The sequence below is a fragment of the Pleurodeles waltl genome, chromosome 2_1 (genome assembly GCF_031143425.1).
Source record: "Pleurodeles waltl isolate 20211129_DDA chromosome 2_1, aPleWal1.hap1.20221129, whole genome shotgun sequence".
NCBI classification, from domain to species: Eukaryota; Metazoa; Chordata; class Amphibia; order Caudata; family Salamandridae; genus Pleurodeles; species Pleurodeles waltl.
Genome location: NC_090438.1, coordinates 823,676,654 through 823,692,502, shown reverse-complemented (window position 1 = coordinate 823,692,502; position 15,849 = coordinate 823,676,654). Strand labels below are relative to the sequence as shown.

The following is a 15,849-nucleotide window of genomic DNA, read 5'->3' as shown; positions in this document are numbered from 1 at the left end:
CAGTACTGCCTGCCCGACCGCTACATCTCCTTGAAGCATGGCATCTAGACAGTAGTGCCTTGTAAATGTGTGGGTACTTCTTCAGGTGGCCGCTCTGCAAACGTCTTGTAGGGGCACACCTGCAAACAGTGCCATCGATGCGGAGACAGATCTCGTGGAGTGTGCCCATACGAAAGAATGGAAAGGCTTACCAGCTGCTTGGTGACAAAACTCTGTAGCAGCTACTATCCACCTTGCTATACTCTGCTTGGAAAGGGCCTGGCCTCTCCACGGGGCGCTATAAGTGACAAATAGTTGTGTAGTCCTGCGAAAATGATTGGTTCTCTCCAAATAAAATTTAAAATTCCTTTTGATGTCCCGCAAATGAAGAGCCCTTTCCACAGGAGATGACGGATTTGGAAAGAAAGAATTCAAGATCAAAGGCTCGTTAATATGAAAGTCTGATGGCACTTTTGGAACAAATTTTTGGTTTGTCCGAGGTATCACTCTATTGTGCCTAAATTGAAAGAAAGGTTCTAAAAGGGTTAAAGCCGGGATTTCGTCTAGAAGAAGTAAGGGCCAGCAGAAGAGCTACTTTCCATGATAAGTGCTTCAATTCCGCTTTCTGAATGGGTTCAAATGGGTGTCTCATAAGATGAGATTGAACCGTGTTGAGCTGCCAGGCGGGTGGAGGAGGTCTTACTGGTGGAAAAACTCAAAAGAGCCCTTTTAGAAACTGTTTTACAAATCTAGAGGACCAGAGAGATGGCGATGTCGGCAAACGTCTGAAACGAGATATGGCCGCCAAATGCACTCTATAGATGCATGAGCCAACCCTGTTGAGGCCAGATGGAGGAGATGTGCTCTGGTGGCAACAATAGTGGATAAATCTGCTCTGACACCACAAACAAAACCTTTTCCACTTCAGAGAGTATGATTTGTTTGTGCTATCCGCTCTGGCCTTTGAAAGTATCTTTCGACATTCAGGTTGAATGTTTAAATGGGCAAACTCATTGTGTTCAGGAGCCAAGCTGATAACTTTAGTGATTTGGGGTCCAGATGCAAAACTTGACCCTCGTTCCTGGTCAGGAGCTGCAGCGAGACCGTTAGTGGAATGCAGTCTGTCTCCAAGAGCAGGAGGAGCACTGAAAACCAAATGTTTGCAAGACCAATACGGAGCTATCAGAATTAGTCTGCAATGTGCTCTCATGATTTTTGTGAGCACTCTTGAAATCCGGGGAATGGGTGGGAAAGCGTAGGCAAATATTTTGTACCAGGTCATCGAAAAGGCATTCCCACATGAGCCCGGATGGTGAAGCCAACTTGCATAAAAGCAGCATTTGGGGTTATGCGGAGTTGCAAAGAGACCTAGGTTGGGCTTCCCCCACCTTCTGAAAACTTGGTCAAGCACCTTCTGGTTCAGCTCCCATTCGTAACAGGAGGATGTTAGTCTGCTGAGGGTGTCTGCTGTCTCATTCTGCCTTCCAGGCCGGTGTTCCGTTTTCGTTTCTAACAGCCCAATTCCAAATAGTTTGAGATTCTCAAAATAGAAGAGATTTTGTTCCACCCTGCTTGTTCAAGTAATGCATCATTGTCATATTGTCTGTTCTGATGAGAACCGCAGAGTGTTTTATCCTGGGAAGGAAAGCCTGCTGGGCCAGAAAAACTGCTCTCAACTCCAGGAAATTGATGTGATATTTCCGCAAAGAGCTGCTCCACTTTCCACTGACCTGTAGATCTTGAAGGTACGCCCCCCACCCCCCATCCTTCCAGAAAGGCGTCCATGGTAATGACCAACAGAGGTCGAGGAGGCAGAAAAGGAAGACCTACTGCAATGTTTAGCTGATCTGCCAACCAATGGAGCGCTTTCGATCATATGAGGAGTTACTGTGATTGAGTCATTGAATGAGCCCTCTTTCTGAATCCATTGAAGATCTAGCTCCTCTTGCAGTGGGCGCATTCTCATGCGACAAAAGGGAACTAGCTGAATGCAAGAAGACATCATCCCCAGAAGCAATTTGTAGTTGCGTACTGAATGACTTTCTTCTTTGAACTCTGTTTGTTAGAGATTCGAGCTTCGTTTGTCTCTCCACCAAAGAGAAGCCTTGTCCCTGATCGGGTCTATTGTTGCCCCTAAAAAGGCTGTTACTCTTGTTGGCAATATCTTTGACTTGTTCCAATTCAGAGTGAGACCCAGTTCGCCGAATAATTCCATGCAAGCCCTCGTTGAGTCGTGAGCCTCTTGATAAGCTGCACTTATTGGCCAATCGTCTAAATAGGGAAACATTTTAATTTTTTTCTTTCTTAGCCAGGCCGCTAGTGGAGCTAGACACTTTGTAAAGATTCTGGGGGCAGACTTCAGGCCAAATGGAAGAACTCTGAACTGGGAAAGGCTGCAGGATACTGTGTAACGCAGAAGTTTTCTGTGAGCAGGTGAAATCGGGATATGTAAGTAAGCATCCTGTAGATCCAGGGTCGCCATAAAGTCTCTGTGACTCACGCGGAGGAGAATGTCCTGCAACGTGACCATGCAAAAGGTTTTAGGTATTTGTTTAAGTCCCCGAGATCGAGAATGGGATGCCATGTTTCCCAGTTTTTGCGTACCAGAAAGAAACAGGAGTAAAAACCTCTGCCCTTTTCCGAAGAAGGAACTCTCTATAGCTCCCTTCTTTAGCATGGCCACGACCTCCAGCCGGAGTTGTTTTAGATGCTTTTGAAAGAAGGTATGTGGAGAGCATGAAGGTGGAATTTGGATGAACTCCAAAGTGTTGTCAAATTGAACTATCTTTAATACCCACGGGTCTGACGTTATTTCTTGCCTTTTTAAAAAAAAGTGTGATATTCTTCCCCCTATCATGTGAGTTAGTGGTGGGGGTGTAGCTGGAGCCTGAAAGCCGTCATTGGCGTCAAACCGCATCCTTGCTCTAAGCCAGCCCTGCCGTTCCAGCACCGCCCCACCAGCTAACTGTCCAAAAGCAGTGGTCGCAATCTATAACCTCAGCCGAGGTGTGCTCCCCCTCCAAAAGTATCTTCTTTACTTCCACCTTAGAATCTTCCGTAAGGTGGTCCAGATATGAAGCAATATCTGCCCAAAATTGCCAACGAGTTTTCTGCTCCCACTATAAGCCCCGACAGAGGAGAAATGCTTCCCAATGTTGTCCAACCTTCTACCTTCCTTGTCTGGGGGCACTGAAATTGGAGTCAATGGATTCTTTGAAGGCCTCTGCGCTGCCTGGGTTATGACAGAGTCTGGCTTCGGGTGACCAATGAGACAAGACGGAGCGTCTTCTGGATCCTTCTATTTTTTGTCTAACCTTGGTAAGATAGCCGTCACAGTAGCTGGATTCTTCATTACCTTTAGACCTTACTTTCAGATGTAGCCTACTATGGGTATGGAGCGTATACTCTTTTGAAAAGGATCTTTAAAGTCATATAAAAAGCAGTCCATCTGCTTAGATGGCATGGGCAGCGCAAATCTTTGCTGCTCTTTCAAGCAGATTATGGAAACCCCCAATGTCTCCTGGGGGTGAATCCACCAGAGTAGGTGATGGAGATGAAGGGGTAGGCAATATATAGTTGGCCCAATCCAAATGCGCATCCTGGAGCTCTCCTTTCCTCTCCTCATCCGAGGAGTCAGTAACCTGCATGAAGGTCCTCTGCGGGGTACTCCTCGCTGTCTAGGTGACAACATAGGCTTTGGTACTGGAGTGGCAGGTACAGAGGTTGGAAGTTCCGTTTTTGTGTTCTCCAACTGTGGTGCCGACGGAAACCTCTTCTTGTAGTCTGATAACATAAGCTGCAGATCAGAGATAAGGGAACTTGGGATACAGACCATATCCTCTGGCACACCTGGTTGGTCTCTTTGAGGAGAATAATACTGTTGGTAACATTCCTCTTCATCTTCCTGACACTTAACATGGAACTGGGAAGGACTATGGGCGGCCCCAAATGGCCCATCATCATCAGAATCCTCCTCCAAAAAATGAGTCAGAATTAAAGGTGTGACCTTACTTGGGGATGTGGCTCGCAGTTGTATCCCCTTTCCCAGTCAATGCCTGTATTTTTCTCCTCGTCGACAACGGTGCAGTCGATGAGGTCATCGCCAACTGCAAAGGTCCGCCTCTGGTCCCCTTCGACAGCGCCGCTGCCGACAGCGTTGTCATCGGAATCCTTGTCGTCTACAGTATCAGCTACGGTGTCGTCGGAATCATCACCGATTACATCTTTATCTTTAACGTCAACGGCCTAGATTTAGTTACTGTCGACGTAGTCATCGTCGACGAACAGGAAGCCACAGTCCAGAGGCTGGTCACAGTCGACGTTGTCGTCGATGCAGCCACCGTACAAGTTCTCATAGACGACGATGACTTTGACGGTAGAGTTGTCGTCGGTCTGTAGTCAGGAGCTGAAGAAGGCTTTGTATAAGTAGTGAAAACCTTGGGTGGAGGTGTAGAAGGCTCTGAAGAAGGTTTAGACACCTCCTCTGAAGTTGAAGGCCGATGTTAAGACTTTGAGGAAGATTTCCTTGCATGAGGTGATGAGACTGCAGCCTTCACCAGATCCCAGTGAGGTGTTTTTTTGTTGTTTTTTTTTTTAAAGTTTTTGATGGTTGTCCTGAACCCTTTTCAGAGTGAGGCAATCTTTGTGCCTCTGTTGGGATTTCTTAGAAGACCAGGAAGATTCTTCACTGTCAGAGTCCGAGACAGGGTTCTTCCTTGTTTTAAACTTTTGGAGTCATATAAGCAATCTTCCCTCTCTATCCTTTAAAGTTTTTGAGGAAAAGGTATGACATATCTTACAATCAGCCGGAGAATGCTCAGGATAGAGAAAATATATATACAGTCTCAATGCGGATCCTCAGAATGAGCCTTTTCTTTCCACAAGTACTGCAGGCTCTGAAGAGACTTTTCCTCTCTCTGTCAGACATTGTGCTGACAAAGACAAAATCCAGAAATTCTGAGTGTAAATAAGAAACTCAAAAAATAAAGAAGAAATTCAAATGTAGTGGCAAAATCTTCTCCAACAGGAGCAGAATGAAAGCTCAGAGGAAACTCTATAGCACGACGTGTGGTAGAAAATCTGAGGTATTGGAGCTTCTCTGAGGAGGGTGGGGTAATCTGATTGGTTAAGGCTCCCGCTTGGTTCTTTTTTACATAAGGACTTGGATAGATTACTGAAAAGTAGAGTTCTAAGCTATTGCTGTTATGATTTTGGGGACATTGTCTTTTCTAAGGTACCGAAGACTCCCATCTCAATGACGGGGAATGATTCAAGCATGTGAATCTATGAAAGTTTTAAACACATTTTCTTACTCCAGCCCATTGTAAAAGTCGCAGCTTCTATAATTTTTTACAGTACTTTCAGTGTTTAAAATGAGAACTTTTGAAGATCTGGACACCTTTATCTAATTTTACAAGCAATGTTGCCATGTTTGTCCAATTCAGACAGCTAACCTGTCAAGACACCATCTGCTGTTAATCTGTTCATGGGGAGCTTTTTAACATTTAAATTGGATAATCTGCTTACAGTAGCAGTTTGCTGCAGTAAATATCATAATTTAAGAAATGTGCCCCACCACGTTTCATGTATTTAAGAAAATCCTACTATAAGGTGGTTAAAAAAAATAAAAACTAAAGTCCCTGGAAAGGATATCTCTGGTTCTCAGAATCTTCAGTCAATAGCTTAAGGTTCAGCGTACAGCTTTGGATTAAGTCATCAAGCAGCTTTTCCTGACGACTGAGCTCCATCACTTCATCAGATAAGCCATCTTGGTGGGCAAGATTGGTACGTGGGTCCGTTAGGCTGCAGCCCCTAAACAATACAAAAGAAGGAAGATTAAAAAAGAAACCAACAAATTTCAAAACTAATAAGAAGATGACAGTGGTTAGAAAGACTTGAGCTGCCACTTACGCACAAATATCCATGTAGTAAAAGTGGTGGGTGCGAAATGAAGGGATGTGGAGCAGGAGCTTAATTACAGGCCAGGGGGTTCGAGATTTACACTATTAAATTATGACAGATCGAAAGGAATCACTCCTGCAAACACACAGTAACCTCCCACACCAAAGACCCTATTTCCTTAGCATTTCTCTGTAAATTTGTTACCAACTTCCTAATACAGAATAGTTTCAAAGTTAAACGACATTCAGGACACTAGTCTTTAATAGGTTCTCAACCATGAGTACCCACAAAGAGGAGTGCAATTCCTGTAAAAAAGCGTGAGATATCTTACCTAGATGTCTGACAATGGGACCACAGAATGAATTTAACAGTGTAGTTTGTAGCTCCAAAAAAAAAAAAAAAAACAAAAAAAAAAATGGTACAGCAGCCTTTGCCACTAGGTGCCTTTTCTTAGTTTTCTGACAATTTGTCCAGCAGTTTCAGATTGAAGCAAAAATGCGAGTGCCCAGTATGCTACAATTACATATTAGTAACTATCAACTATTCTGGATGATGGCAGTGAGAGGATTACAAATACATCCATGTGCAAAGAAGGAAAATAAAACCTCACACACAAACAACCTACAAAGTACAACACACCCTTGCACACAGATGAGACAACATCTCTGCACATGGGTGATGTTAGGAGATGGGGTGCATAGGATGGAGAGTTAGAAGGGAAAGAAGCTCCACTATTGTGCATAGCAGGGATTTACAAAGCCTACCCTGACCCACACCTGAATTACTATCAATCTCACCAGATGCTCACAAAACTTCTGGCGAGTTGACTAAGAACAAGTGTTCTGTTCAGTCAGAAAGTGGAGGAGCAAAAGTCAGTTTGTCTTACAATTATTTTTAATTCTGACTGCAGAGTTCCAGGACTTTGTAAGGTGAACTGTGACACCTGATGTTTATAGTGTAAAATAGAAGGAAACAGTGTGTCAGGTTTTTCCTAACACACCACATTTGAATGACTAGGTCAACTGCACAAACATTTTAAAATATATTTCAGTGGTTGTGAAAGCCCATTTTTTTGTACTCTGATGAAAAAAATATTTTAATTGGATGAAAACAAATCAGAATACTTAGTGTTGATATGCAAAGGATCTGTTTTCTGAAACCCAATTTTCACAGATTTGTTAATACACTATATAGTTTTATCAGTAAAGCTGCAAGTTAGTGGAAAGGTTTTTGGACATTTCTTGGAAATTTACTGTGTGTAGATGACAATATGCTACCACATCATGATTTAGTAATATATTTATTAAAAGTGAGTGTTTAAACAAACTGAGAAACACTCCTGCCCTGATGCAATGCTGTTATTAAACTAAAAGCAAGTCAAGGGTCATGTGTCCCATATATGTGGGCTCGATTCTTATGAATGCAGCAAATTTTAGTCTACTTAATCAAACAAAAAAGTTTTTTTTTGTACTTCAGAAATGCGGAGCTCACGTATTTGAAGGTGCAATCATATGTGAGAATGAAGAAAAAGGTGAATTTTCCATTTCACCTGTTGGTTGTCTCCCCTTCTGTGCATTTTCCAACAGAATTACTTCACAGTCCACTCACTTATCTGGTGATCTTTAGCTACATCTTAGGTTTATTTTGGTTTCTACCTTGTCCGTTTTGCTATCCTTACATCTGTTTTCCTGTCGATTTTTCTTGGAAACCTCTCTCTGCATCCGCAGAGCTTCAGCTGTTGCTTTCAGACCCAAAGGCAGAAAAAAAAATCTGAAGATGCGACCACGCACAGAGGCGGCATTTTGGGCGTGTTTCTGACATCACTAGGGTGGGGGCTTGAAACTAAAGAGTATCAAATGCCCACACACAGAAATACATAACTTTTTGCAATAAGAGTAATTGTGACCAATGGAAAGAAAGTTTTGCAAGTTTCAGAATACCTGTACTACGCTAATATTTAGTCTACCTGTTTAAGTCACAAAAGGATTTTATTGATTGGGCACAAGAAGAAACATAACCTATATATTTTGCAGTTTTTTTTTTTTTTTTTTTTTACCAATTCTGAGCCCAGTCTGGAAAGGCCAACTCCCAATTCTTCACACGCATGCAATCTACCTTGAATGATGGCACATACTCACAACCACTGAATATTATTTTTGGACTTCTTCTCGAGAAGATCAATGCCTTCCAAAACATTAGTGATGTCATAGATTCTTCTCTTTTGCACTTTCAGGATCTCTGCGGCTTTGTTTAAGTCTACAACACCATCCGCCGATTGGCTCAGCAGCTCAATGAACTTCTTCGTGAGCAGGCCAAGAGAAGTGTCATAGCGATTCTTTTCCAAGTATGCCTTTCGGGATGAACATGCTGAAAAACATAAGGATGGAAATAGTTATACAAAGAAAAGTTAGGCCACAACGCCACTTGTAAGATTAACATTACATTTGTAGGGCTGAGAGAAGATATCTGCACTCAAGGTTTCACAGCAATTTATTAGAGAAGCATCTGCTCTTTCGGCAACCAGTCTCCATTTTTTCCAGATCCTGTTTTGCTGTCTGTCTACACTAGGGCATTACTGCATGACCCACAGACTTGAGTCAACATGTAGAGACAACTGCTCATCTGAGGTTTACGTGGTAAAAAACGCAAGTTAATGGAGCTGTACAGGCCCCTCACTGTTTACATATCAAGGCATATCCCTTACAGGATTACATACACCTGGCTGCCATATCAAGAGCCAAATGTCAGATGCAAATTTCATACACCTGCATGCTGCTCTACACAGGTGCTAACCAGCTGTCAGCAAAACAGTATGTCAACAGATTAGTGCCCCAACCACAAAGACAACACTACACAAGTGTCAAGAGGCCTCTCACCTGAAAGTGTAAGCTATACATACCTGTGTAGTACTACATGCTAGGACAGTAGTATGAGGGTTCTACATGTCTCCACTTCTAGAATAGAAAACCGCAAACCGGAGCACTATGCATGGTTCAAAGCACACCTTCCCCTCCCCCACCCCAAATGACTATTTAACATTCCAAAATAATTGTAAATTGTATTTATGAAGCGCCTACTACTCCCGATGATGCGTTGGAGCGCTTTGCAGAGAGCAGCGCACTACTTCAGAGCCCAAGATTAGACTTCATTGTTAGTGTTCCCCCTCCCTTTCCCACCCCTGTGAATTAGTTGTGTTGGGTTTGTGCTTGTGAGGTGTATTTAGTAGAGTTTACAGTAAGGATGGAATGATGAGAATGGATTAGGAAGTAGTTAATTGGTTGTGTAAGCAGTGGTAGTGTGTGTTGGTTGGGTGGCTTTAAAAAAAAAAAAAGGGTGAGGTCCGGGAAGGATATTTGGGAGTTCGAAGTAGTGAGAAAGGTTTGTGGGGACTCTGAAGAGGGATGGGACAAAGGTTAAAAGGGCACTACAAATTAACTTTTTAATGCCAGATTAATGAGTGGGGTAATACTATGCTTTGAATACTAAACATGTACATGAATATTAATAGCATACTAGTGGACAAGTATAGCCCCAATCTGCCCACTGAGACACCGAACTGCACCAGTGAGCGCCCCTGCTGCCTAATGGTGGTGTGGTCAGTTATGTATGGTCTTGCAGGGATTACTACCAGCTGTCTCCATGTTGTGTGTCTCCGGGTGTGTATTTTAGCCAAGAGGCCATACATGCTGGGAGTTTCAGTTTCCTCCTTTCACATTAGAAGTATCCGCTACCACAGCACAGAAAGGAACATTAGCTTAAACCCCAACGTTGCCTGAATGAGATCCTCATGATTCTCTGCGGTGGGCAGCTGATTAGGAGTGTTATAATGTTTTTTATTAGCTAATCCAAGAGCTGCATACATAACCCATATCTTCATGGTGCTATAAAAGATTAAGATAGTTCTTGAAGTGAGGGACAGTGTGAAGCCAGGTTCCACAAAATTGGTCCTAGTGCCAAATGATATAGCCCCCAGTTTTTAATTGTTGTAAATAACAGGTCATCCTATCACCCAATTGAACGCGATTTAAATTTTCGACTTTAGAAGGGTGGATAACAGACAGCTTGCTGGGATTCAAACTTGTGACCTTCAAATCATTCCACATGTCAAAGATTAGTGTTAACTCGCCAAGTCACCTTGGGGGCAAAGATTAAATAGAGCCATTTGTACCTTGCCTTAAATACAACAAAAATGGGCGAGCATTGGTGAAGCCAGTAAGGCATAACTTCTTTTTTTTTTTTTTTTTTTTTTAATGCAAGCATATGCCATTAAAAAATAAAAATAAAAACGTTGCTTCCTAAATCCATCAGCTCCCACATAACGAACAGGACACGTGTTGGCATTTGTATTTTTAACCATATCAAGAACCGACACGGATGAGATGATTAATATTTTTTGATAAAGCACCCTTTTTAGGTCTAGTCGAATAAAAATGTATTGTGTATTGTTTGGAAAGTAGTGATAGGCATGAACACCATCACTCTTGAAGGACTAACGCAGTGTCATTGGAGTGAAGCGTGTCCTTCCCGACATGGCTCTGCCGTGGGATACATTTGCACCTCCATGTATACTTGGACCGCACATGCTGTCTTTTTTTTTTTTTTTTTAACCATTCTGCGCTCATGCGAAACTAACGATTCTGCATGAGCGCACAAGGGGTTTCCATCGTATTTGAAGAAAACCGCATCTAAACTTTGAGTTTTGGTTTTCATTCCGTTTTTCCGTTTTCTGCTCCGCGGACTGGCTCACTGAGTGGGCGGATAATCACCGTAACCCGAGCGGTGAGAAGTTAGCATGAGCGTCTGATGAAAGCATGCAGTTTGAGGTTTGCGTGAGTTTAGGACGCCATGGTATTCCCAGCTCCCTGCAAGCCCCTGGACTGATCTAGGCCTCTCCTGCGGACCATACTCACGTCTGATTAGTTGTACTGTCCGCTGCATCCTCGCAGCACTTTTCCTTGGGTAAGAAAAGTTGACTTTCGGGGTGGATTTAAAAATGTGCACGGAAAGATAAAGGGTGTGAAGCTCATTGTTAGATTAATTCGCCATGTAGTAAAGCATTTTTATATATTTCACATTATCTCCCTGTAATCTCGGTTGAGGCGGAGATTAAAACCTGGTTCTGACTGAAAGCATTTTAATATATACAGAAGGCATCAGAGAGTACCTGCTTTTTGGTCGTTAAGACAGCTTTTCCCTCAGCATAGTTATATCCTCTGCATCTGAACAACCACCCCCTCAATTGGCCCTTCATCTTCTGTTCACCCTGTAAAACATCTAACACAAGAAGGGCTGTAAATGTTCGTGTGCTTGACAAACAGGCCCCAGAGCCCTCGGAGCTCGCCTCCTTTGACATTTACAATATTAAAAAATGCGCTATCAGAGCTTCATGGAAGTCTTTGCTTCGTCCATAAAAAGGGTGGGTGAAGTTAATGCAAGGAAAAACGGCGGAGCCAGTATCCCCCGTTTCTCCCCCATTTATTACTCCGAAATACTTCAACTACTGGAGTAAAAAAAAAAAAATGCAACTAGCGCAGCTTCGGAGTCACTAAGAATAAGAGGTAAAACCAGTGCTTAATTTGTAAATAAAAAGGTGCCGGTGCGCACAGATCGCCTCTGAAACACGCGGCTGCTGCAATTAAATGTGCGAACACGGAATACTGAGGCAGTAACCCTGAAGCCATCTCGGGCCTCTAATCTATTTACAGCCACGCTCTGCCCCTTCAGTTCACTCCCTCAGCTTTCTGTTTTATCCCTCTGTGACGCTTTTTCGATTTTCTCTATCTCCGTCTTTCCCATATGTGCCTTTTGCCTCCAGTAAATGCTTGAGGCAGAAGATTAAGCTGCGACCCTCATAAATAAATGCCGGTGCTCAGCACCGGAAACAACAAGCACAAATTAAGCACTGGGTAAAACAGAATCCACCCATTTTCCCCATCGCAAAAATAGATCGTATAAATTAGGGTGCTAGTGTTTTCGGAGCAATCGAATGTTTGGTGACGAAGACCTGGCCGGGAGAGAGAAGCAACACCCCGACAGCAGTCTACATGAACGAACTCGAGCCCTGGAAGCGTCAGTTGTTTTTGGCTCTTGTAGTCATAACCCCTTCAAGTTTCACTACCATGTAACAAAGCTGTAGCACGGGCAAAGCTAGAGTAGGCTTCTTCACCCCACCCCCCACAAATAAGATCCAATCATTGAATAAGTGGACCGTACAAATCTAATCTATCCTACCTTGAGACTGAACTGACCATCATTGCATCACCTTCTGCAAACCTGAGAAGGGCATCATTTCCAGTGGTCAACCTGTGAACGCTAAACATTGGGTCGCAGACACACAAAACATCAACCCACTCATGCTCTCGGATATTAGTAACTGCAGCTTGCTCCATTCCTCCTCCTCCTCCCTCTTCCCCCAGCATGTTTGATGTTCATTACCTCACTAATCACTCTATAAACTCCATGCCAAATACCATGGATACTATCGCCCCCAAACAAATTAAGTCCTGGGCAATAAATCAAAACCTTGGTTTAATTGCAACCTTAATCGGGAACACCTATGCATCAGACTTGCTGAAAGAGCATGGAGACTTACCCCCTCTGTAATTAAACTCAAACTCCTTTGACAAAGACTGAGCGCCTACAATTGGCACATTAGACATTCCAAAGCAGCAGTCTTTTGTAATCAGTTAGAAACAATAAATCGATCAAAGAGTTACGAAATTGTCAAAATGGAAAAATAATGCCTCAATGATGACACCTTCCTCCGACAACAAAACCCTAATAGCAAACCCTTTGCTGAGAAATCTACGCTACGCACCTCTGATCTACAAAACACATAAGTAAACCATAGCAGCTTGTTCTAATCTTCAGCTTGCTTGTCTAGCACTAGCCCAAGGGCCATGATTTGCTGGAATATTTATATATCACTGCATGGTCATTCAGTCGCTAAACTACCATTTACTTCTGAACTACAAATCTTCCAGCCCTTGGATTACATAATGTTTAACCTAGCTTATTCATTACAGTTGTGGCTGTATCACAAAAGCTGGCCAAAGCGTACATAATCCAACGGTGTACTTGCTGCCAAGAAAAATACTGTTTAAGTTTAAATGACTAGACGTTTCGTCGTAAACAGTTAAACATAAATAATGCAGGGCTGTTGCTTTTTTTTTTTTTTTAAAAGTCCGACTTGCCCACAGGTGTCGCCAGACACTATGTGATCAACTTAAAAGGGGGCTGTCAGAAGTACTACCAGTAGAGTGGCTTTAGCTCCACCCATGTGTATGTATCCAGAAGTACATGTTTTGATTGGATGTATGAAGGAATCCAGAATGCCATTACAATGAATGGCTTTATAACCAGCATTATAACGAAAATGCCTTTACAACAAAGGAACAAAGGGCTTTTACAACAAAATGTATTACAATAATTTTGCCTTTGCAAATTAAACGTATTCAAGAAGTGTAAACAAATATATATATATATATGTCCAACAAAAGAAAGCTGCAACGCCACTTTGAGGAAGACAGTTTGATCGAAACGCATCGTTTTATTGCACTGAATAAAATTACTTGAAGGAACAAGCTTTCACGAAGGGCGTTGCAGCTTACTTTTGTTGGACATTAAACAGAGGGATCGGTCTACCCTTGTGCTTCGCACCAGGTGGTGAGTGCGTCATTTTCTTGACCGCATTGTGTTGGATATGTATGTGTATATATATATATATATGTATGTGTATGTATATATATATATATATATATATATATATATATATATATATATATATATATCTCTATCAGCATGTGTATCTGCAGCTACACATGCCATGTCATGCTGCGGATTCACATGCTGTGCACTAGTCTGCCATCTAGTGTTGGGCTCAGATTGTTACAAGTTGTTTTTCTTCGAAGATGTCTTTTTCGAGTCACGGGATCAAGTGACTCCTCCTCTTCGGTTCCATTGAGAATGGGCATCGAATCCATTGCTAGATTGTTTTCCCGCAGAGGGTAAAGGATGGAGTGATAGAGTATATAGGTATAAAGTAAGATGTCCATGCAAATGTAAATGTATATACAAATGTGTTACCTTAAACTACAGGCTTCCGGGGAGGAGGGAGGGTGCATGTGAATCTGCAGCAGAACAAGACACGAACAGCCCTACACTGGTTAAGTGACATTTTCCTTTCAATGGCATGTGTAGCTGCAGATACACATGCTGTGCATAGACTACAAAGCAGTTTGTCCTCCAAAAAATAGCGGTGGCTAGCCTGTAGGAGTTGAAGTTGTTTGAAATAATGTTCTTAAAACAGCTTGACCTACTGTGGCTTGTTGTTGTGATAATGTCTACACAGTAGTGTTTAGTGAATGTATGCAGTGTTGACCATGTAGCTGCTTTACATATTTTAGCCATTGGTATATTCCCTAACTATGCCATTGTTGCACCTTTTTTTCATGTAGAATGTGCTTTGGGAGTAACTAAAAGCTGTCTTTTTGCTTTGATATAGCATGTTTGTATGCACCTTACAATCCATCGTGCTAAACCTTGTTTTGATATAGGATTGCCTGTATGCGGTTTTTGGAAAGCTACAAATTGTTGTTTAGTCTTTCTAAATGGTTTAGTTCTGTCTATATAGTACATTAAAGCTCTTTGGATGTCTAATGTATGTAGAGCACTTTCTGCCACGGATTCTGGCTGTTCCTCTGTTTGATTAAAATGAAAAGGTGATAAAACGTTTGGTAGAAATTTTGGATTTGTTCTTAGTACAACTTTGTTTGTGTACTTGGAAGAAAGGTTCCTCAAGAGTAAAGGCTTGGATTTCACTTACTCTTCTTAGAGAAATAATTGATACAAGGAAGGCAACTTTCCATGTTAGAAACTGAATTTGACACGAGTGCATTGGCTCAAATGGAGGTCCCAGAAGCCTTGTAAGCACTATATTTAGATTCAAAGATGGAATTGGTGGTGTTTTGGGTGGAATGATAAAGAGCTATGTTGTATCTTTGGTAAATATGAAGAAATTGCAGTAAGATGTATTTTTAATGCTAAGAAAATGCTAAGTTTGATTTTTGTAAATGAAGTAAATAACATACAATATCTTGTATTGATGCTGTAAGAGGGTCTATATTTTTAGACTGACAGTAATATACAAATCCTTTCCATTTGTTTGCATAGCACTGTTTAGTAGTGGGTTTTCTTGCTTGTTTAATAACTTCCATACATTCTGAAGGGAGTTGTAAATATCCAAACTATATGACCTCAGGAGCCAAATTGGTAGATTGAGTGCTTTGGGATTTGGATGTCTGATTTGACCTCTGTTTTGTGTCAATAGATCTGGTCTGCATGGGAGTTTGGAGTGTGGTACTACCGATAGATCTAGTAATGTTGTGTACCACGGTTGACGTGCCCATGTTGGTGTTATGAGTATCATGTTGACTAGAAATGGAAGGAGTGGGAGAGGGGGAAAAGCGTACGCTGATATCCCTGACCAATTGATCCATAGCGCATTGCCCTTGGATAGGGGATGTGGGTGTCTGGATGCAAAGTTTTGGCATTTTGTGTTTGCTTGTTGCGAACAGGTCTATGTTTGGTGTTCCCCACTTTTGAAAGTAGTTGAGGATGAATCTCCCATTCGTAAGTTTGTTGGTGATTTCTAATGAGGATATCTGCCAACTGATTGTCTATCCCTGGGATGTACTGTGCTAATAGATGAATTCGGTTGTGGATTGCCCATTTCCAAAAATTTTTGGGCTAGAAGGGACAGTTGGGATGAATGCGTCCCTCCTTGTTTGTTAAGACAATACATGGTTGTCATGTTGTGTTTCGATAAGAACAATCTTCTGTGGGAGAAGACGTTGAAAAGCTTGGAGTGCTAGAAAGACAGCTAATAACGCCAAGTGGTTGTTGTGCAGCTGTTTCTGTTTGACATCCCATTGTCCTTGAATGTTGTGATTGGTTGGGGAGCTCACCTAA

General features: G+C 42.1%; 1 protein-coding gene across 1 annotated transcript in view; it reads right to left on the bottom strand.

Annotated features, from left to right (window-relative positions):
• Positions 1–15,849, bottom strand: part of E2F3 (E2F transcription factor 3) — a 147,325-nt gene that overhangs the window by 49,019 nt on the left and 82,457 nt on the right. Inside the window, exons 3-4 of the mRNA XM_069218766.1 lie at positions 8,019–8,247; positions 5,632–5,790 (exon numbers count right to left, since the gene is read on the bottom strand). Of these exons, the coding sequence (XP_069074867.1) occupies positions 5,632–5,790; positions 8,019–8,247 (388 nt within the window). The remainder of the gene's footprint in view (positions 1–5,631; positions 5,791–8,018; positions 8,248–15,849) is intronic.